Genomic DNA, 22,360 nt, shown 5'->3' on the forward strand with positions numbered 1-22,360 from the left:
TAAAAACCTACTTTCAGTCTTTTAGATCTTTGAAACTCTTTACAACCATGTAATTAAAAAAAAGAAAATTATGCAATTAACATATTCTAATTCTCCAAATTTGGATATGTTAAATTAATTTGCTGCAGTATTTAAATGGGGATATTATGTATTCTTCCTGGCAAGGAGTGTAAGATCATCAATACGATGAATAATAGTGTAAACAAGGTCAACAAAGACTTTGCAAAGTTGGACACACTTCAGCATTAAAAAATCCAAATAATTGTGATGACCATAAATAATGCTGTTCATGTTTTTGAAAGAAATCATAAGGCTATCTTAGGATTTCTTCAAAACAACTGAAGAACAAGAAATTATAAGTATTTTTAAAAAGTGTCAAAATAAACAACATATTTATCGCAATGACGTACGAATAAACATTCGAAATCCATTAACTGACATATTGGAAACATATTTCCACCTGGTATATTTAGTGACAAAATGAAAATGGCAAAAGTCAACTTCTCAGACAAAACTGGTTAGAGGCATGTTTTGTTTCTGCCACAGTCCTCAATAATTTTAGAAAAAAAGGTTTGCTTGTAGCCTGGACAAATTCTTTGAAAAATGCAAATTATTTTCTGACAGTCAACACAAATTTAGAACAATTGGGTCTGTAACACATGCATGTTTTACATACTTCTTCAGGATAACACCAATACAAACCGGTTAACATATTAAATGTTAAATCTAATGCACTTTGTAATAAACCTGGAGACCATGGAGTTGAACAACACTGGTTGTCACTCTAGAGTTGAATTTGAGGTTAAGGATAAAATGGGCAGAAATACACACATAACAGCAGGGAAGAGTGCATGAAAGCTCAGATACAGAGTCTGGAGTCTTTATAGACGCTCACGTGACTGTCTGGTTAGCAGAGAGATGAACGTGATTGACAACCACAACGGGATGTAAAAATTCCCTGTAACACATGTGGAACTGACAACAAACATTTTATGACATCTCTGTGCAGACCTACTTATAAAAGGGATTCATCTGAACTAATTCATCTTTTTGTTTTTCGGTTTATGCTTAGCAGCTGAATCGTTGAGCTGATTTTTTCCCCTTAACAGGCAAAAAAAATACATGTGTTGACATAAGAATTTATTGGGTCACTGCATCGGTTGCCATTAACAGAGACATTATCATTCACATGAGCGTACAGATGAGCTAAGCCTGAGTGTAAACCAGCTTTCCAATATAATTTATAACCCACAAGTCAAGCCAGATTAGGTTTGATTGGATCGCTGGTGCCATATGTGACCTACAATCTGTGCCCCGCTTGTACAACATGGCAGGAGGGTCAGTGATCTCCCAGGGCAAAGGTTGCCATGGAAACGACCTCTGGATGCTCCCTTCTGCTCTTCGCAGCCTTCACACGTCTTAGGGCAGAATTATTCAAGATTTCTTTATGTTGGGCTTGTATTCTTCTGCTCTATTTCCCCACTCTGCTCTACAGTTTCAGCTCCCCCAGCTTTCCTTTCCTCACACAGACAGTTATAGGCAGTGGCATTTGGATGTGTGCAAACGTTGTACATACGCAGATACCAAGCAATGCAACCTCACCACCCACACACAAACATTTGTCACTTTTTGTACTTGGTTACTCTGATGAAACTAGGCTTTTCTGGTTTCTTGTTATTGTTAAATCAAATTTTAGTCTTGCATCTTCTTCATGCATCTTGGAGCAACCCTTTTACATATATACATAAAACTTCATGGTTCATTTTTCTGGCAAGTTAAATATCGAAGGATCCAGAAGCCTTCAATAAAATTATGGTCTGGGAAAATAAATATGAGCGTAGTTGCAAGCTGGAATTCTTTCCACACACTACTGAGTTTGGAAACGTGCCGTGTCTGTTCATATGAAAACTTTGATTCACCGCATGACGTTTTACAGATGAATTCCACAAAAATTATCTGCAGAAAACATGTTTACTTAATGATTTAAAATTACACCAAGAACACCTCAAAGCACACAGATCATGTGATTATGGCATAAAGTGTATCAAATCTTGTAAAACCATCTGGTTTACTCTGCACTGACATGCTACAACATATACAGGAAAGTACTTTCTGCTATGGTATAATATGTCAGATATTCAAATGATAAGGAATACAGAGGCCAGTAAGAGAGTCTTTATGAAAAATAAACACTCTTTCTTGAGCCTACAGGAAGAAATTTAAAAAAACACACCGAGGTCTGAAACAGATCAGGTTGCAATGTAATTTCATTTTCAAAAAAATACAAGACCAAATATAAAGGCTCCCCCTGGAGATTCACAGTTTCTCACCCCGTTTCCTCCCAAGGTTGAGGTTAGCACAAAGAAACCACAATAAAGTGGTAAAATTCTGCAGAAACCAAATTAAATTAACCATTTTTTTTCTTTCCACACACCGCAAAATCACTAAATAGATGTAGGGTTTTTATTAGCTCTTTCCTGGAATCTGCAAGCCTGACAGGCTCTATCATTTATGTTTAAATGCTTTTTTTGTGTGCAAAATCATAAAAACACTACAATATTTTTAATAAACAATGAGTGAAATGTTAATCAAATAAGTTCACTAAATGTAAATCATACCATAATAATAAACTTCTATTTGAATTGATACACGAGACCAAGCAATGAATAGGAAAGCATGGAGACCTGAAACCGAGCAGTGATTCTGAAAATCTATTTGAATTAAAGGCATTTCCTCCTTGAACAAACATAAAAAAATACTTTATCTTCCAAATGACAAGCTTCTGACTAATACATTATACAAATCATTTACAGCAAAAACATATTAAAAAAAGTCCCTGAGTTGAATTGTAAGAAGCAATACACACAGCGAAAACATGTCAAACTGCCTCCTTGCACAGAAAACATAAAGGACCAAAACACACTCTTCTCTTTTTTAGCAGTTTGTGAAAGATAGAAAAAAACTACTGCACTTTTCTAACAAACATTATCAGCGATGGGAAGAAAAGTTCTGTAAATATTTCATGAATGATGTGAAATTTTTATAGACTGAATCAAAGTTTCCAAACTGAACTGTATTTGCTTGCATCGCAGACTCTGGTTCCTCCAACAGAGGTCAGATTTTGAACAAAGACATCATGTTTTTTAAAAAAAATACAGTCTATTGCTTTTTTAATAAACTTTGTAACTAAAAACTGATTTTCATTTTTTAGGTACTTTAAGACTCATCAGAATTGTATTCATTTTATATGGTTATATTAAAATAATTGAAATTTTGACCTATCTTTAAAACTGTTTCCAATTTAAAATTAGTTACTGTCTGTGTTAATTGAACAAAAAGTGCCTCTGTAACAGTAATAATTTCATTCTAAAAATAGAATGAAATCTGACACCTGGCCACTCAAACACAGACTCCTGGCACGTACCTTTGAGTTGTGAGCAAGAGATTGCAGTTAAGGGATTCAAGATACAACCGGGACTTTCTAATCCCACCTGAGTCATTAATTCAATGTTATTCACGGCGCACTCCGTCAGGGTTCTTTATTTGCCAAGCAGGTCAACATGCATACTAGCGGGTTTCGCAGGGCTTATCCAGCAACTCTACATCAGGTCCAGTGAGCCAGTCGAGCTGGGTTACGATGAAAGACTTTATGCCTGCAAAAAAAAGTCCACAGTGACAGGCAAAGAAACAGGAATCCTCTTAGTGGGAATATCCTGTTGTGCTCCTCCATCTGTTGTTCTGTTAAGGCCGACATTCTGAATGGAGAGACGAGAAAGAAAGATAAAGAGGCAGGTTGTGTTTAGTAGTCTGGTGCTGTTCTGTCAGACTTTAATCATGTTTGAGTTCAGCTTTGTTTGCAACAATCATAAGACCGCAGCATCTTGGTATGTTTAAATGATTCATTAGAATACCCATTCTAACTTTTATGCATTTAATTATAATGCCTATGCCTTATTTTCTTGTCTAATTTTGTATTTCCCATATATGCAGTTAATACTAGATATTTAAATACATGTATAAAAATGATTTTTTTTCCCCTTCTTGCATCACTTTTAATCAAACTAAGCCTATATTTTCAAGTGGATCATTGCCTCCCACAGCTAAACACTCACACGACATGATGCTGAAAGCCCTGTACTTCGCCTTTAGGATTGCATTTTCAGGTTTAATAGCTTCTACTTTTTTTCCTAGATGTAATAATTTAGTTGAACACTTTTCTTTTGATTTTGTCAAACCAAAATTTTGTGAATTTACTAACTGCATTCTGTCTTTTATGTTGCTTTTGGAATAATGGCTTCTTCTTATTCTCTGAGTGGTGTTGCAGCCCATATTGGTACAGGAGTGATTTCAATGTGCTAATGAGACTTTATACCAGCACCTTCACAAGATCTTCACACCAAAACATGTTCATTTCTGGGTCTGTAATGTGTTTGTTCATACAGTGTGTATAAAACCTTTGTTTCAACTGTGCATGCTTATTTTAATACTACTTTAATAATTTTATACTAATTCATATTTTTAAACCATAGCAGTACACTAATTAAACATTTTAATTGAACAGTTTAGCATAAAACATTGTTATATAATCTTTTTTTTTTCAGATTGTACTTCATTCAACAGAAACTTAGAATCTTTATCTGGTCTATGTACGAGAGTAAGAAAATAGAGGAATAAAATGGGGAAAAAGAAGAAATTCAATGAAGACAAGACAAATTCAAGGACTTCTTCTAACACCAATTTCAGGGTTCCTTTTAATAAATAATACTTGTACTGGATGACTCCCTTCTGACTCTGCAGATCCTCAAAAAGCCTTACAGTCAGCTAAAACAGAAGTAGCATTACCTTAAAAGTTAAGCCCTTTATAAATTTAAGTTGTTCCCATTAGCATTAGGAAGCCTGTGATAGCTTACACATTAGAGTATGAAGACTTCAACACATGTTGGCTTCGGCACAGTTTGAAAAAATTAGCTATGGTTTGGAGACGAAAGCCACAATGTCAACAGCATGCTGCATCATCACACAGCAACAGATTTATGCTTGTATGTTCATAACTGTTTATATAATTTAGGAGAGAGCTTAAAGACATGTCTGGATCTGAAACCAAAGCCATGATTAATATCAGCCATTTAATCAAAGCATTTATTTTGTCATGACTGTCAGATGAATTACTTTTTACAAGACTTCATTTTTACAGCAAGCTTGCCGGGATTTATTGGGATGATAAAAAATGTTGTCTGTCCTTTGAAAGAATTTCCGTTTAAATGTGCCAGTGGCCCCATGTAAACCAAAGACAACATTGACTATGATCTTCCTCTTTATCATCTTACTTTGTTGGAGAAAAATATATCTGAATTTGAAAGGGGAAGTGAATTTATTTCAGTGGGAGGAACTCCTTGCAGGTCCTGGCAGTTACTAGTAAAGCGTCTACCGTGTCTGTAAAGTTACCTTAACAAGACAATAAATGAATGCCTGCCAAGACTCTTGGTCTATTTAATTAAAGCTCAAGCAACTTAGTGGGATTGAATTAAATTTTTGGCAGGGGTAAACCAATATGCTGGGAAGGTGGTGGAGGTTAAGTGGAGTGCAGTGGGGTGAGAGTCCACTTTTTCTTTTTTTCTTCAGCTTGTATGGTTTTTGTAGGTAACATTTGTGCCAGATGGTTTAATCATGTCAGCAAAAATATAAGAATACATTTGATATATTGGATTATCAAGGATAATTTATATTACCAGTTTAACTAAGTAAATCCAGCTGATTGTCCTGTCTGCTCATGAAGACGTTAATCCACATACAAAAGTCTCATTACACAAGTCTTTAGCTATTTTTCCCATCAAGAGACAGGAATCAGCAATGACATCATTTATAAGGAGTAGGCCATTTTCTTTTATTTCTGTTACTGTCATCTACTTCTAAAGATGATTGAGTACTAGACTTTTCTAGAAGCCCTTTAAGACTTTGCATGAAACTGATACACTGATGGCCTGAAGTCAGTTCATTTCAAATTGAAGCTGGGGTCCAGTTTTTGACAATTAAAGGTCCAGTCAGTGTTAAACTCTCTTGATTCAATTTGAATAGTACTTGATTGGTTTTGGGCCAGTACAAGTTGAAGCTGAAGACCAAAGGTTTTTATTTAGCTACTTATATAATAAGTAACATAAGTGTATTTCATTGTTTTTTTTTTTTGTTTGTTTTTTTTCATTTCATTTTATTTGTTTCATTTCATGAAGAATCGAACTCTTCTTAAAGACTATTAATTAACTTTGTGCTTGAACTTTTAATTTTTGTTTTTAAAACCAGTCTTCAGCAAAGTCGCCAATTTTAGTAAAATGTTCATTAAAAAAAAAAACAAATAAAAACATTGTTCCGAATCTCTTGTATATTTCCTCTCTTAAATCATGTGCTCTGCGAATGTTCATCTTTTAATCTCTAGGTGGCAGTGTTGACACAAGACCTAAAATAACTAACAACCAAGAACACTGTACACATCAGGTTTGTGTTGCGAGTGCTTATTAATAAATTTTATCATAAAGTCACGTTTCCTAAAACAACTTAGTTCTTCATTCTAAAGTCTTGCCCTGTGGAGGACATCAATTTTGTGCTATATCATATAAATTGTGATCACATTCGTTGTTTCTTGTAATGGATTTGGGCAGCTTAATTACAAGTAGCATCTATCCAACTATAATACACATCTTCACTTCAATATACTTAATAGTACATAATTTATACTAAGTGGGTTAAATCTTTATTATGAAATCAGATGAGTATGTTTTGTTTTAATAACCCAATGTAAGATCATTTTAAATGCTGATGAAAACATCTGAAAAGTGGTTTGAACTATGTCATAATTTATCATTAAAATTATGAATTTACTTAAGTTTTTTTTTATTCAAATTTGTGTGCTGACCTTTGTACAAATTTAATGTTATTCAAATTAAATAAAAAATATAATTTTTTAAAACAAGACAGAATTACATGATTCATAAGATTATTTTTTATTTCCATTAGCCTGCAGTTTGGTGTTAATGTTGTGATATTGCTTTACATAACATATTGCATGTGGTCATGCCATTTTATATGGATTACACTTGTAAACTTGTGCAAGTTAGTGCACCTGGCATTTTATTAGAGGATAAATTGTGGGTTTGTTGCATGTACCTAGTGCTGTGCTTTATGTTTGCTGCTGTAGAACTTACACAACAAACAGTTTTAAAACTGCGCTGTTACAGAACGGTGGTGTTGTACGGCTTGCTTTTACTGGATTACAGACATGCAGAGAAACATGAGAGGATTTATGCCACATTTTAGGCTGTCTGCTTTGCATTTCAAATGTTTCATTACAGCCGTAGCAGACACTGTATCCATTATAACATTGCGTGGAAGAAAAATCTCTGTCGGCTAAATTCAAGGAGTATTAATATCATTTCTTCAACGTCTTTCACTTTACTTCTGGCTCAAGTCAATGCTGGGCTTGTATGGAACTCATTATAGTAAGGGGGGGCTTGCTTTCTCAGTGCCTTGCCATTTTGTTCCATCTGTTTAGAAGTCACCTGAACATGATCTGAAGCCAGCCAGTCAAGTGACCTGGAATCAATACAGTCCAGCCCAGTGGAGGCAAATAAATCAGCCTGCTTCATTTAACCCATGAGAGTTCTGCCGCATAGCTACAGCACCACGGCTTGTAATAAGAAAGGCATGTTTGATGACAAACTGATTATTCCAAATTCTTGTTTCTCATTCAGCTTCAGTAACTTCAAACTTGTATCCAGGAGGCATACCGCTATATATACTCTCTTGTACATGGTGGACTGTCATGAGCACATGTGTTATAGAGTCACGTCTATAGCTCTCTTTGAACAAGAACTAGTCTGAAATCTTTGCATAAATTGTTATATTTATCGCGCGTTCTTTCTGAGTGTCATATATGTATGTATCTGCTTTGCATTAGAAAGGAAGTAATATTTTTTAAGCTGAAAATTTCTGCAACTGTGTCCGCCCTTCGCTAAATGAAGTCTCAATCAGAAAATTTTAATTTTTTATCTGTTTTCTTTTTTAATAATGCTGGAATTTCACCAAATATTTTGGCGCAAGAAATATATTTTACAGAATTGTGAAAAAAATAAAATAAAATCGTAAACTCCTCCAAGAATATCTTTGGTAAACAAAAATCTCATTAAAACAGTATTAAAGTTATGATAGTAAAATGCGTTACGACTATTTATAAAATGTGTATTTTGATCTTTTGTTGAAAAACCATTACATCTGACATCATTGCTGGAATACATTAAAACATCTCAAATGCAATTTGTAGTTCACTCTTAAAAATCACAGACAAATATTTGAGACATTCATGAGTTTTGCAGTTTTGTTTCTCTGAACAAAATTGCATCTCTGAATTTTTTTTAAAACATTTGTTCTCTCAAGGTATTGTAGTGCATTTAATTTATATGCATGGTACTGGTTTACATTAGACAGAAAGAAATAATTATTTTTAATTAATACATTTAATGCGTAAATCTAGTGTCATGTCTAATCTTTTTAATTTAGTTGTTTTTATATTGATTTTTATATTTATATTTTTATATTAAAATTTTTTTAAGATAATGGAAATTTACAATTAATTTTGGAGTGTGACATATATTTTAAAATTGTATAAAAAAAAATACTTTTGCTTGCATAATTACATATCACAGAATCACTGAATGGTGATTCAGTGATTCTGGTGTAACAAGGTGTAACTCAAAATAGGTAAACGTATATGATTATTTTATTTAATGTGGTATATTAAGTATATTACTTGAGGCTATTATTATCAATGAAAGTGAATCTAGAATACTACTTTAAGACATCTGAAATCAATTTTGTGTTTATGCAGTAAGAGAAGTTCTGTTTCTACTCTTACAATTTATCCATAGTGATAAGATCTCAAATTAAATCATGTTTTATGCTGTTTCTTGTGCAAGAAAAAAAAGCTGTGCTTTATTAGCTAAGCCACATTTTTTACAGCACGTCATTTTTGCCTGTATTTGATGTAATTACTCTTGGGTGAAACACACTGACAAAGTAACCTGCTCTGAGATATTCCATTCATTAAATATAATTTAATTTCAAATAATAATTGTTAAATAAGTAACTATAAATATTAATGTAGCATTTTTGCAACATAACATCGGCATTGCAATTCAGACACGACTTTGATTAAGTTATTACTAATATTCTGAAATTATTATGATTTATCTCGATTTTAATGCTACTTTTTTAGATGTAGGTCTAAAAATGTACTTTAGGAGTCATAAAAGCTCCAGAGCGACAAAACGCTGCTTCGAAAATATATGCTGGATCCCAACGTAGCCATGAATCATTGATTGAATTATAATGCATCCACCTTTTTAAACTTTACCGTGTTTCATTCTGCTTTTATTATTGCAGATATCCAGCAGAGAAAGATCTATCTATCTATCTATCTATCTATCTATCTATCTATCTATCTATCTATCTATCTATCTATCTATCTATCTATCTATCTATCTATCTATCTATCTATCTATCTATAAGTTTCGCTGGGGAAAATAAGAAAATATTCTCGAGTAACCACAACAAACAAGTGGTAAAACAATTTTCTCAAATAAAACAATGAAGATGTGAAGGGAAAACGGAAAAGTAATTTATAAACTTACTTCAGTTTTTTCCCGGCTTGTCACCTGTTACAATCTGCGCTGGCTGTTGAAATGAGCTGTAGGAGTTTAGTGAATGTAACTGAGACCACAACTTTGTTTAAAGAAAGAATAACCTATAATTTCAATCCGAGCAGTGTGGGACTGAGAATAAGTTGCTCCATCTTTTACACAACGTCCCTCAACACTTCATTATCGCAAGGTGAGGCTCTGAGAATTGTCCGTCTGTAGATGATTGACAGCGGGGTGAACAGAAGTGGACGTGAAGGGGATAAACATTTTCACTTAACATTGTCCAAACTAACAGTATGAATAATTAAAGTAAGTTAAAACCACTAATGTATACGCAGTTATTCTTTCTCTTTGATGTGAAAGGGAATTGAGTAATGTAGAGGTAAACATGTATGCTGTGCGCCTGTGTTACTCGGTGCCCCCCTCTGTCTGCTCTTTCATGGTTTCGCCCAAACTTGGTCCAGATTTGAGTTCGTTTTTGCGTTGCTATCTGGGAGCGCTCAATTGCAGGAGAAGGACCGTCAGTCCCCTCTCTGTGTTTGCTGTCAATGGCTTTCTGGACTTATTTTATTTGAATGTCTGGGCTTTTTCAACACCAATAATGGATATTCTATGGATATTATGGAGCATACCGGCCGTGATAGCTGTTGAAGGTAAGCTCCTGCTCGCATCCCGACGGCTGCACGCGCATCCTTCTACCGGCTTGAGTTTGAGACAAAGCGCGTGCATAAACGCACCTTTGTTATTTTTAATGGATACTTGCCATTCTCGTCGTTTTAAGAAATCCCGTCGGTGCTTCTTATAGTACCGAAATGTTGCATACAGACTCCGCTTGGGGAAGGTTGGGTGATAATGGGTCACAATTACACATGTTCTCGCAGCACACGGTAGCCAATAACCTTTAATAACCTTAATAGTCTTATAAAACTACCGGCCGTTGTGTGATGCATTTACCTTAATTAGGAAAAAAACCCGTTAAATTTGGCAAGCGCGTTTCTTTCCGTGGAGGTGTGTCGCTCCCACTTGTCAGTTGGGAATAAGCAGCCAAAGACCTGTTTTTATATCTTTTATGTTGTTCTTATGTGTTCTATTACACATATATATACAAAATGAACATCGCCCAGTTTGACCTGTAAAAGCTTGTTTTTCTTTTCAAATCATTGTGCAGTCAGTTGTACAGGGAGCTTAGCAAAGCAGGAAAGGGCATCAGTCAGCGTGGCTCAGCGCACAATGAAACAGGTTGAATGGTAAAAACAGCTTTCATAAGCTTTCAGGTGTTTACAGGAATCTATTCATTGTGCTTGAAAGTAAGTCAGTAGAGCTTTCTACATGTAGGTCTTTTTCTATTAGGAAATGTGACACTATTGCGCACATATTCAGAGGTTGTTTCTTAAAAATACTTTAAAAGGTTTAAACAAACAAACAAGCAAACAAAAAACATGCAGTGTCTTTTTTATTATTTGTATTGCAAGTATATCTTACAATTTTTAAAAGGTCTAATTAAATTAGCATGTATGCAGGTTTTGAGTAGCTGGAATGAGTTAGCCCACTGACAGTTCAGGACGGCCACGAACAGTGGAAAGTGTCAGCCCAGTAATTTTTTTCAGTCTATTTTGAGGATGTGTTCAGAAAACAAATGTGTCCTCCTTCCTCTGGACAATTTAACGAAACCTCATAATTACAGGTGGAGCAAAGAAACTATTTCAGACCAAACCCAATGTAACTGCAGGATAAAGTACCAAAAAAAGAATAAAAAACAACAGGAAACTTCTTGTTCATCTTTAACTATGTGCAGTATGTGTATACAGATTTGTTCTTCAGGTTAACCTGGCAGGCTTCATGTACTGTTACGAGTGACAGACTGACAACCATCATGCATATTTGCGCAGGCCACAACTTACTGCTGTAGTTCATGTTTTTGGTTCAGTTAAACATCATGCTCAGTGGCACCCATTGCAGTGTACACACAGACAGGTTTGCATGATACCTTTAATAAATTTGTAAATGTTGAATGAGAGGCCTAGTCCAAGACTGACCAATTTTTAGCTGAACAAAAATAGGGTTAATATGCTACAACATATTATTTTTTAATAAAATAATTATACCATTATTATATTTTTTGGTCATTTTCCACTGCCCTAGTACAACTGCTGAAAATTATTTAGATTAAATCTGTATATTAGTTATTTTCCATATAGAGATAAATATTGTTTAGGCTGAATATAAACTTATCATATTAAGTGAAAACTGCATTAAGTTAAGAAAAAATTTAGACACAGATTGCATGTAACATTATCCTTTATATACGCGGTCTATCACAACAGTATGTTTGTATTTAATTTGTGATATTATTTTTGCTTGATTTTTGTTGAAGTAACAGTTTATTTTTCTGACCTGAATTTGTTTTTGCTAGTCTATTCAAGTTCAAGGGAAGCACAGGATATGAAAGCTTCCAAAAATAACAACAATTTCGCACTATTCAGTGTTCCACTTCCACTTCTTTTTTTTCCTCTCTTTCAGACACAATCAGAGCCAATGTTGTAGTTTTTCTTTTTTCAGTTAAGGCTGCAATCAAACATCACCTCGAAATCCTTAAACAGATTTTTCTGTATCGTAATACAATTCATTATGGTTTCACGGCAGTGCTTCATGAATCAAATGCAGCATGCCAATTTCAAGGACTTTTTGATCACACGGTGCAGCACCACTTTATGATTCAAAACCCAACTAAGCCCGTTGCCGACTGAATGCCGTCCCACATCTCAGTTCTACCCTGTGACTCACCCTGCTTGACTATCCAATGAAATCGCAAGTCGGGCTTACGTAGAAAAAATTAAGAGTTGAAAAAGAGGTCACTGCAGCTCTAATCTAAAAACAAAATGTCTATCCCAGCATGCAACACTGACGGAGCCCTCCAGTGGACTTTTTTGAAATGTTTCATGAAGAGACGACATTTCGTCCTCTATTAATCTTAGCAGTTGAAAGCATCTTTACATAGTACTTTCATTAAGCGTCGATAGTAAAATAATTTTATTCCAACGTCAAATTTCATTTTTAATTGCCAGGAAAAATTTTTTACTGTCAGAAAAGTACGGATAAAAATAATTCACAACAAAAATTTAATTGAGTATGCAGAAAATCTCAATACGTGTGCTTATAATGCTTCTTATTTCCAGACAAGCAAATGTAAAAGAGCTGCATTGTTGTACAAATAATCAATGAATCATGCAAGGACCATGTTAGGGGGCCTAAGAGGATTAAAACTATGTCTGAACTTAACGAAATCCCAGCTGTGCCCCAAGTGTCCATTTTACAAAGAGTACGTTAAATCTGAAAACCATGTAATAACGATAATATTACAAGGTGGCGCTGAGGGATCACTGTTTGCATTTAGACTATTTCTGTTGTCTACAACATCTCATTTCTACTCAAACTACTGCTGAATAGTACGCCCCTCCATTCAAATCTGTATGTTAAGTAAAATTATCCGTTGCATTCAGCCATTATCCAAAAGCATTTACACGCAACGCGAAACGCAAAACAACCTTAAACCGTTGATTAGTGTTAATGTAAGCTGATGCCATGTCCTATTGGTTTAGTTAACAGCAAGGGATGGGCTCTTTTCGGAAATTAATTGACGCAGTACTGCCTGGGAAATTAGTCTGACTCTGTCAAACATGTCTATGAAAACACACCGTGGATTTATTCCCTTTATTAGCTCGCCCATTCATTGTCATCAGTGTTAAGTTGACAGCCCCACTTACAACGGTGACACCAATCTAATTCTGTTGAGTGGAAATTTTCAGATTCATTCTCAGCCATAAAATTGTTGTAGCCTGTATTGTTAGGAGGAGATGAGTTTTACTGGATGGATTATTTGGCTTTTCTGCTGTTGCCTCTCCTCTTCCCCCTTCTTCTTTATTGTGATGTTTGAGTTTGTACTGTCCAAATGTTTTGCTGGGAGGTTTGGTGTTGCTATGATGCAACACCACCCTCAACTAGACTTGTATGCATGTCATTGTTGGTGTGAGTGGAATGATAGATCACTTTGATACAGCGTTTTTTCCTGTCGTTCTTTGAAGGAAACATAATGGGAGCGAAACCACAGCAGAGGATGGTGAAGTGGGGTAGAATGAGATCACAGCATGGAGTCTTTAAAAAATGTCTCACAGATTTGATTGCATTTCAGTATGCACTGCATTCCTTTAGCTCTGCATTCAGGACTGGGCACCACACAGCCGAACATTGGCAAACATGTGCTTATTTGACGATTTACACTTCTAATAGCTTTAATATCACATATAACGTTCATTTCTTAATTATTTTTACTTTCAGCTCTATATCATCATTTGACAACTAAACAAACTGTCATTGTTATGGGTTTTTAAATTTCCTAAGTTTGGCGAATATGTTTTTAATATAAATCCAGTAAATGCTTCTGAGAAAAACTATTAATAGAGAGAATATTAAAGAGTATAATGAATACAGGATTATTTTTGAAAAAGCAAATAAGAGGCATGTTTGTGAAATAGTTTGTGGAAGGTAAAATGATCGAGTCCTGTGTTTTCTCAGTCCACCCAGTGAGCAGATGCATGGAGCTGGCCTGCACGCCAACCGCCACAGTAGGCTTTCACAAAGAATCTGTCTCTATTCAAGCCCTAATCCATGCTGCCGAGGGCCCAGGCATTGTCACTTTGCATGCAAAATTTCAATTAGTACTGGTACCAGTTGTTTCACTTGACGGGGGTGTCGCATTTCTGAGACATCTATGGCTACCTCTAGGGTGAGATTAAAGCAGTATCATTGATTTACGTAAGAACATTTTCCCTCCCTGTATTGCATAAGGTTATATATGCTGTGACTGAACAGCTTAGCTTCATTGTGGCCACTGTTTATATAAAATTATATATAGATTTTGATTTGCAGTACTTGTGAAAAATGACTGATACATATTTAGATGTTATTATGTAAAATTTGATGGAGAACAACTGAAAGCCAGTGGGTTGTGTTGGTCAGAAGTGTTAAAACTTTCACAAAGGGAATTTTTGTTTGATCGGTTTCTGGTCCCTGCTGGCTTGAGCACATTGCTCCTGGCATCAGCCTTTTAAAACATTTTAACTAAAGTTTCTTTCCAACTTGTGATGGATAGCTTGACACTGTTTCCATGCCTTCAGCTATTTGGATCAGATTGCTTTGGGTTGACTTTTGTGAGCCAACTCTCCTTTTAGTCCCATGGCTAACAGACTTTTGCAGGGTGGATTCTAAGCTAAAATGGCATTTAAGTTTGTGAAATGTATGTGATGAATAGTGTTGAAGTGTTGAAAAGGCTTCAACTTGCCACATTTTTGGACATGGGAACACTTCAAAAATCAATGTTCTCTTAGGTCTTTTTAATTTTATCTGCTATTTATCTGTAATATTGCTTTAAACAGAAAAAAATAATAAAATGACTGAAGGGAATTTTCTGAGCCATAGTCAAACTGAGCTGAATTAAGAGGTAATATAAGAAGTTGCCATAATGTCCTGAAGCACTGTAAACAGCACAGCGTTGCCTTGCTTGCATTACATGAGTGGTGAGTTTTGATTCCATGTTATTTTTCAATCATGCTCAGTTCATCATAGTTTTTTTTTTTTACATAAAGTACGCACTGTAAAAAACCTCCGTTATATGTCAAACGTTGTTTCATTTTTATGGTTTAGTTTGGGTTGGAGAACTTTTTGCCTGTAATTATTTTCTTGTCTCCTTAAAAGAAGAACAGGTGTCACTTTAGTCTCAGGCTTGACTAGTTTCCAAAGAGCAGATGGCCAAATATGGCCCCTTAATGATGCTATCTTGAATAGAAATATTATCAACAGGTGTTTGAAATCCTCCAATATGCTACAGCATGCTGCCAGAGCCTTCCTGGAAAGTGAAATTGATTTATTTAAATATAGATATGGCATGCATTTATGTCCATTTGTGTTTCTAAAACAATAATTGAAATCAATTTTACAGCAGTGATATTAATTTCCCAAAGCAGGTGGGTTTTAATCTGTTTATAATTCTATATGAAAAAAACCCTTTGAGCACATTTAAACCTGTGTAATGAAAGTTTTCCCAGATGTCACTTTATGACTTGATACTTAGGGGTTTACTGCAGATAGATGGGGGTTGACTGGGATTGTCATACTGATGCAACAATCATGTGTCTCTTGATTGACTCTAACTGGTCATCAGTGAGTCTAATGCTGTCTTAATTGTGCATTATTTCGTCTTACTAAATGCATTAAGGTGGGATATTTCCACTTTATGCTCCTTAAACACATCCATAAAGCACTTTGATTCAGGCTTAGCAGTGGCTTAAAAATTAAATGCCTTTCTAATTAGTGCATGCTATTTTATGTTTTTGGTGTTGAAAATTCTTAATGTGCAAATTTATTATTCCGTACCTATGTTTTTTTTTTTTTAATCTCTCAAGACTCAGCCCAAAAAATGTTTGATACTTGGTGTTTCTGAAAAATAAATAGCAAAAAAACAAACATAATTTTAGCAATTAAGAAAAAATCTAGTTGCTAAATTTGCCAGAGAAGTTACTACACATGAAAAAAATTTACTGTTTGTATAATGTAAACTGTAAATATGTAAATTGCAGAGAAATTTACAATCAAACAAAGCATTTGCTAAGCAATTGTTGAAATCACTAAAAGTTATGATCAGAAAAGTCCATCCATCTTCGGTTCACCCTTGTCCCTAATGGGGTCAGGAGGGTTGCTGGTGCCCATCTCCAGCTACGTTCCGGGCGAGAGGCGGGGTACACCCTGGACAGGTCGCCAGTCTGTCGCAGGGCAACACAGAGACATACAGGACAAACAACCATGCACACACACACACTCACACCTAGGGAGAATTTAGAGAAACCAATTGACCTGACAGTCATGTTTTTGGACTGTGGGAGGAAGCCGGAGTACCCGGAGAGAACCCACGCATGCACAGGGAGAACATGCAAACTCCATGCAGAAAGACCCCGACCGGGAATCGAACCCAGGACCTTCTTGCTGCAAGGCAACAGTGCTACCAACTGCGCCACTGTGCAGCCCAGAAAAGTCATAATTAATTTTAATAGTTATTTTAAAAAAAAGCAATTAAGTAATAGATACTGTAATCTAGCCAAGATCATGCTTATCGTTACTGAAATATGAATTAATTATAATATTTTTAATGAAATTCACAAAACACTATACAAGATAGGTAATAAAACATAAAAAATAAGGGTGCAGTGATTGCAGTTTTCTGGCGGATCACCAAACTTTAAGAAGTATGACCAGCTGATTCAGATTTTGGCAAGAACAGACTTTTTTTTTTGTCTGAGAAGTTGCTATAAATATAATGCCAAAGTTGCTAAGTAGGCAACAGTAGGGACTATTGTTAACTGCTCACGTGCAGACATGACCTGGTGCATATTTCAAACCTTTGCAGAGGTAGATAGGATCAGTGGATAAGATGGGTTTCACATATACAGTAAGTATCAACCAATCACCCATCACTCAAAATTTAGAAGTGCATCCCTAAATAAAAACTAACACTTGAAAGACTGTATAAGACCAAAGATGTCACAGACCAAAGAAGGAAAATTATCATCTGATTCTCTTGTTTTGATTTAATCAAGAACTTTTCATTTTGTAAATTGTTTATCTTTCTCTAATTGTCATATGACTGAGTTATGGCCTCTTGATCTTTAATAAGAGACCATAAAAGTTTTTGAATGTCTCTTTTCAACACACATTGTTCATTCAGCCATCCTAGCAAGTCTCTCTTAGCTTTGCTGTATATTTTTAAACTATGATTTTGTTTTGCTTTTCTATAGTTTTAAGTCACTAAAATGACTGTACTGAAATACTTATTTTTAATTAAATGGCAACATAAATAAAATATATTTAATGTGAGTAATATAACTGTCATATAAATAAAATGAAGCTTGTGCTGTCTTCTTGCTAAATAAAGTGATGACTTTTGAATAGTTTAGCAAGAAACTTCCTTTTACCTCTCTGTAACCTTTCCAATATCTCACACAGAAATCTAGATCAAGGATGTGCCTATATCCTGTTATCTTAATTAGCACATGTTAATTGGCATTGCACAGTCGCTGGGTAAGTCATATTTATTAGGGAGGGCTTGATTCATCCTAACCCATTGGGAGTCAGAGTTATTAGGGGACAGTGAAATATATTTTCAGACACACAAAATGTGTAAAGCTTCAGTGTCAAAATGGCCTTGCAAGATCTAGGCCTAATTGGAAAATTTAATTTATTACACAATGTGCTTGCTTGGATTGAAGTCTTACCTATTATTAGGAAAACTTGTGTCCTTGATGCCTTCTATTTTTGCATTGTATTTTGTGAGGTACTAAAGTGCGCTTTTATAACTTTCAAAATAATTATTCATGTCACTTCCTATGTCTGAGTGAGCCATACACATTTAACAATGTAGCGCTTCTAATTTTCAACTCACTAAAGCAGGCTTCTTGGGGCGAGGATGTGGGGAGAAAGAGAGACAGGAGGGAGAAGAGGAGTGAGAGCATAGCCTGAGAGAGGTCAGACCTTGTTTCAGAGATCCTCATCCACATACACCCCAGGTACTGTGACACAGCCTTTATGAGCGCGCCTGGTGAACACAAACCCACTGGATTAGTGTCTGTCTCTCAATGTGCCTGGGAGCAGAGCCCATCGTCAGAGACAAAGCGAGGCTGATTGCGTTGTCATCTGCATCACAAAGGGAAGCCTTTTCTACCTGAACCACTGCCTGTGTGCCGAGCTGCAGAACGCATCTATCAGCGACTCTGGATGCACGTGACATCTGTCTTTTGTTTTTTGTCCATCTTTGTCCCCTCTCTTCTATTCTTTCTCCACGGCCCAAACCTTCTGTCCACCGGCAAGCCCCCCTCCCCCACTCCTGTAAATTAGTGTGCACCAGCACTGCTCCTTTCTGATTTTGCTGGTGGTTATATATTTAACACCGTGTGTATCACCCTGCCTCACAACACAAAGCCAGTAAAACATTTTTTTTATCTTCTCTTTTTCCCCTCTGGGTCTGGCTTGCTGGCTGTATCTCAGGTCTGCCAGACAGTATGATAAAAACAAAAACTCAGTCTTTCACCGTCTGACCCTAACAGGTCTATAAGCCTCACTCGGATAGAGACACCGCAGCTGAGATGCTGCCAGCGGCTAGATGTCTTTTATCTGATTAGTGTACTTGGCAGGCAGGCCCTGCTTTTCTAAAAGTGATGACTGTGGTCCTGTGTTTGTGACCTGACCAGTTCCAGCAGCCATAACAGGCACAGATAAGGCCTCTGTCTTTGGATTATTTTCTCATGCTTGTAAACATATACGTTTGTCGTATCCTAATGGGCTTTCCTGAATGTGATTACTGCTGTGGGGGGTAAAGATTACGTGTTTTTTCAGAAATTCAGGCCTTTAAAAGGAATATTGAATAAACTCAAAATGGTATGACATTTAAATTTCAGATTTAGGCATAGCAACAGAGATGACTTTTTGTGTCCTCAAGTGTGATAGTTTTTATTCACTTTAGTAATTGCATTAGCTCAGAGAATAGAAAATGAACACAAGGCAATTAATTATTTGGCCTTTGGCTGTGACTCTTATGGTTTGGAGAGTTGGAGTTCATCTTCCGTTTACCCAAATTAATTTGGAAATTGTAATCCTATTAGCAAAACCTTGTCAACCCTAAAATGCAAGGCACTGAAACTTGCTGCAATTCAGCAAAATGGTGAATACATTATACTGTCACTGCATTGAAAACTTCTAATTAAATTTATGGTTAATTAAGATGAAATTGCAACACAAAACTGATAGAGTTCCAAAACAGGACTTGGTGTGGCCTTGAAGAAGATTGGATCTCATGGGGTTTTTTTTAATTAACTTTGAATTTATTTTTATGCGATGCTTTATTCAAATTTAACACAAATAATCACTCAGTACTTAGTGTTATGTTATATCCAAACCCAAATACTGTGCAGAAAAAAGGGTAATAGCTACAGCGTCTCATATTCATGCATTATGGCATTAATATTTTAATCTCAAACTGCATCGTATACACCACCAAGACAAATAAATATGAAACATAAAGACACAACATAAGGACAACCATTTAGTTAGTCATGAATTAATTTAAAGGCAAACCCTTGCACAATCCAGAAATATTAATTTCAGCAGTTTTATTCATTCTTAGAGGAATATTGTAGTGATCAAAGGAAATATATTTTTTATTGGGAAAGAAAATCTAAAGCATATGTTTGGTTACTAAATAATGTCTGGAGGCTTTGAAAGTTTAAAATAATGTTTTTTTTAAAAGTATAGCGTGATTGATGCATATCATTTATATCTACTTTGACTAAATATCTCTCCCATCAGTCAACTTTTGATAAAGACAGCAAAATCAATAGCACAGACTCAGCGCAGATTAGATATCATGATTGTGTTTATTGAGCTCTATCAATTGACACTTCATTGAAGTTGTTTAATATTCAGCAAAGCTGATGATAAATGCTCTGTTTGGGCAGAGAAAGCGATCTAAATTTACATAACCACTTGACTAGAAATGGATCTACTGGAGAAAGCAATCAGGGATATCCAACCACACTCACACTTAAGAGCACCCCTTATTGTAATAACATCTTGTTCCCCTCTTATTTCAGTGAACTATTCATTGTTATTTTATTACAATTTTAAACCTCTTAAAACAGATTGAGCAGGAAATACTATCTCTGAAACGCATTCTGTTAAGCGGCCAGTGAAAGACCAATAAATGTCCTTTGGGGTCAATAAAACAATGTCCGGAATCACAAAGCAGCGTTGAGGTAATGTAGCTGACATAACAGGACTCAGGTATATAAGAAGACGGTGAAATGATGACTGTTTTCCATGCCTTTTCCTGGCAGGGGCCTTTGGAAAGGAATCATAATGGATCATTTGGGAGGACAGCTGGGAAATCTATAGAGAATCTCAGGAGACCTGCTGTGTCTGTGAAATCAATACAGTGATCCAGCTGAGACCATTAAATGAAATGACTGCTCTATGATAAAGTTAAACATGCAGAATATTATTATCATAGGGCCAAAATAGGCTTTTGATCTGGAAACCATGCAAGCACGTCTGAACATCAATAAAGTTAGATTGCCCTGTATGCATCACGTACTTTGCAATACATTATATACACAAGTTTGTTTTTGCTACCCAAGACAATTAAGTGAAGTTTAAGTTTGCTTTAATCCATTCTTAAGTGTAGTTCATAACATGATAGGAAACAAATTGAAAATTACTTAAATCTCAAAAGCCCATTGCATGCTAAAACAAAAACACATTTACATCCAAAACATACATCTTTTTTTAGGTGGACACTTCAAGCCGAAGGGCCCTACAGTAAAATGTTAGCATATGTAGCAGTGATGCGCTCTGCTGTGCAGAAAACTCAAAGGAGTGCATTGACACTTAAGTTCTATATTGCAGCAACGCCCAGACTTCATTACACCCAATCTAAGCATGTTGGACCTGTTCTCCTTTGAAACGTGGTTGTTAGGCCTGTCGCGATAAACCGTAAATCGATTAATCGTACGATAAAAAAAACCTATCGACGTCATTTAATTTATCGTCCATATCGTCTCTGCTTGTATTTTTCTCTTTCTATTGATGACGCTGGATGTGTAGGCTCAACTCCGGCGCTATCCACTGACCCCTCCCTTCCTCATTTTTTAGGAAGGGAAAAATGAGAAGGGAGGAGGAGAGGACTATTACGTCAGGTAGTCAGCGCGCACATCATTTTGTACTGCTGCAGCTTTAGAGCCCCGTGAGGAGTTAGCAAGGTAAATAAACACTATCTCATATTGGGGGAGGAGGGACTCGAAATGGAACTCGTTTCAAAGCCGAACGCAACTGCCGCAGTGTGGGAGTATTTTGGATTCAAACCAAATGACCGAGGCGAACCGCTGAACCTTTGCGAGCCGGTATGTCGCATTTGTCATAAAATAGTAGCAACTAAGGGTAGCAATACAACCAACTTGTACGTGCACCTAAAGCACAACCATCCAGTAAAGTTTTTCCAGCTGAGGAGGAAAAGTACAACCGGTGGCCCGTCTTCGTCTTCAAGTTCGCGACAGTCCACCGTCATTGAAACATTTCATCGACAGGAAGCATACAAAAAGGACGGCGCAAAGTGGTGCGCGCTCACAGACAGCGTAGTTCGCTTAATTGCTAAAGAGATGCTCCCATTTAATATTGTTGAAAAGCCGGCATTTCGAAAAATGTTGCAAACTTTTGATTGACGGTACGAAATCCCCGGAAAAACATACATATCACAAACGGCAATTCCACAACTTTACAGCAGTATTAAAGAGGACATACTGAAGGAGATAAAAGACATTTCATTTTACTCTGCTACGTCGGATATGTGGTCAAGTTCAAATATGACTCCTTATATGAGCTTGACCATTCACTATATAGCTGCTGACTGGACCCTGCACTCTAAATGTTTAGAGACCAGGTATGTCCCAGATAACCATACTGCTAACACCCTGGGAGAAAACCTGAAATCTGCTTTAGCAGACTGGGGACTGGATGAGGACAAGCTGGTCTGCATTACAACAGACAATGGCCCTAACATTGTCGCTGCAATAAGAAATCTT

The 22,360-nt window shown here is 36.0% G+C and overlaps 1 protein-coding gene and 1 long non-coding RNA gene across 5 annotated transcripts in view; one reads left to right on the forward strand and one right to left on the reverse strand.

Annotated features, from left to right (window-relative positions):
• Positions 1-1,952: 1,952 nt before the first annotated feature.
• On the reverse strand, positions 1,953-9,851 carry LOC114135069 (uncharacterized). Its single transcript, XR_003593535.1, has 2 exons — positions 9,678-9,851; positions 1,953-3,755 (listed from the first exon to the last, which is right to left on the reverse strand). It is a non-coding gene; the product is annotated as an uncharacterized LOC114135069 (long non-coding RNA).
• A 307-nt stretch (positions 9,852-10,158) lies between these two features.
• Positions 10,159-22,360, forward strand: part of ephb2b (eph receptor B2b) — a 123,629-nt gene continuing 111,427 nt past the window's right edge. For all 4 annotated transcript variants that reach the window (XM_028002854.1, XM_028002856.1, XM_028002855.1 and 1 more), the window contains exon 1: positions 10,159-10,339. In XM_028002854.1, coding sequence (XP_027858655.1) covers positions 10,288-10,339 — 52 coding nt within the window. In that variant the 5' untranslated portion in view covers positions 10,159-10,287. The remainder of the gene's footprint in view (positions 10,340-22,360) is intronic.

This window comes from Xiphophorus couchianus, chromosome 20 (assembly GCF_001444195.1).
Source record: "Xiphophorus couchianus chromosome 20, X_couchianus-1.0, whole genome shotgun sequence".
NCBI lineage: Eukaryota > Metazoa > Chordata > Actinopteri > Cyprinodontiformes > Poeciliidae > Xiphophorus > Xiphophorus couchianus.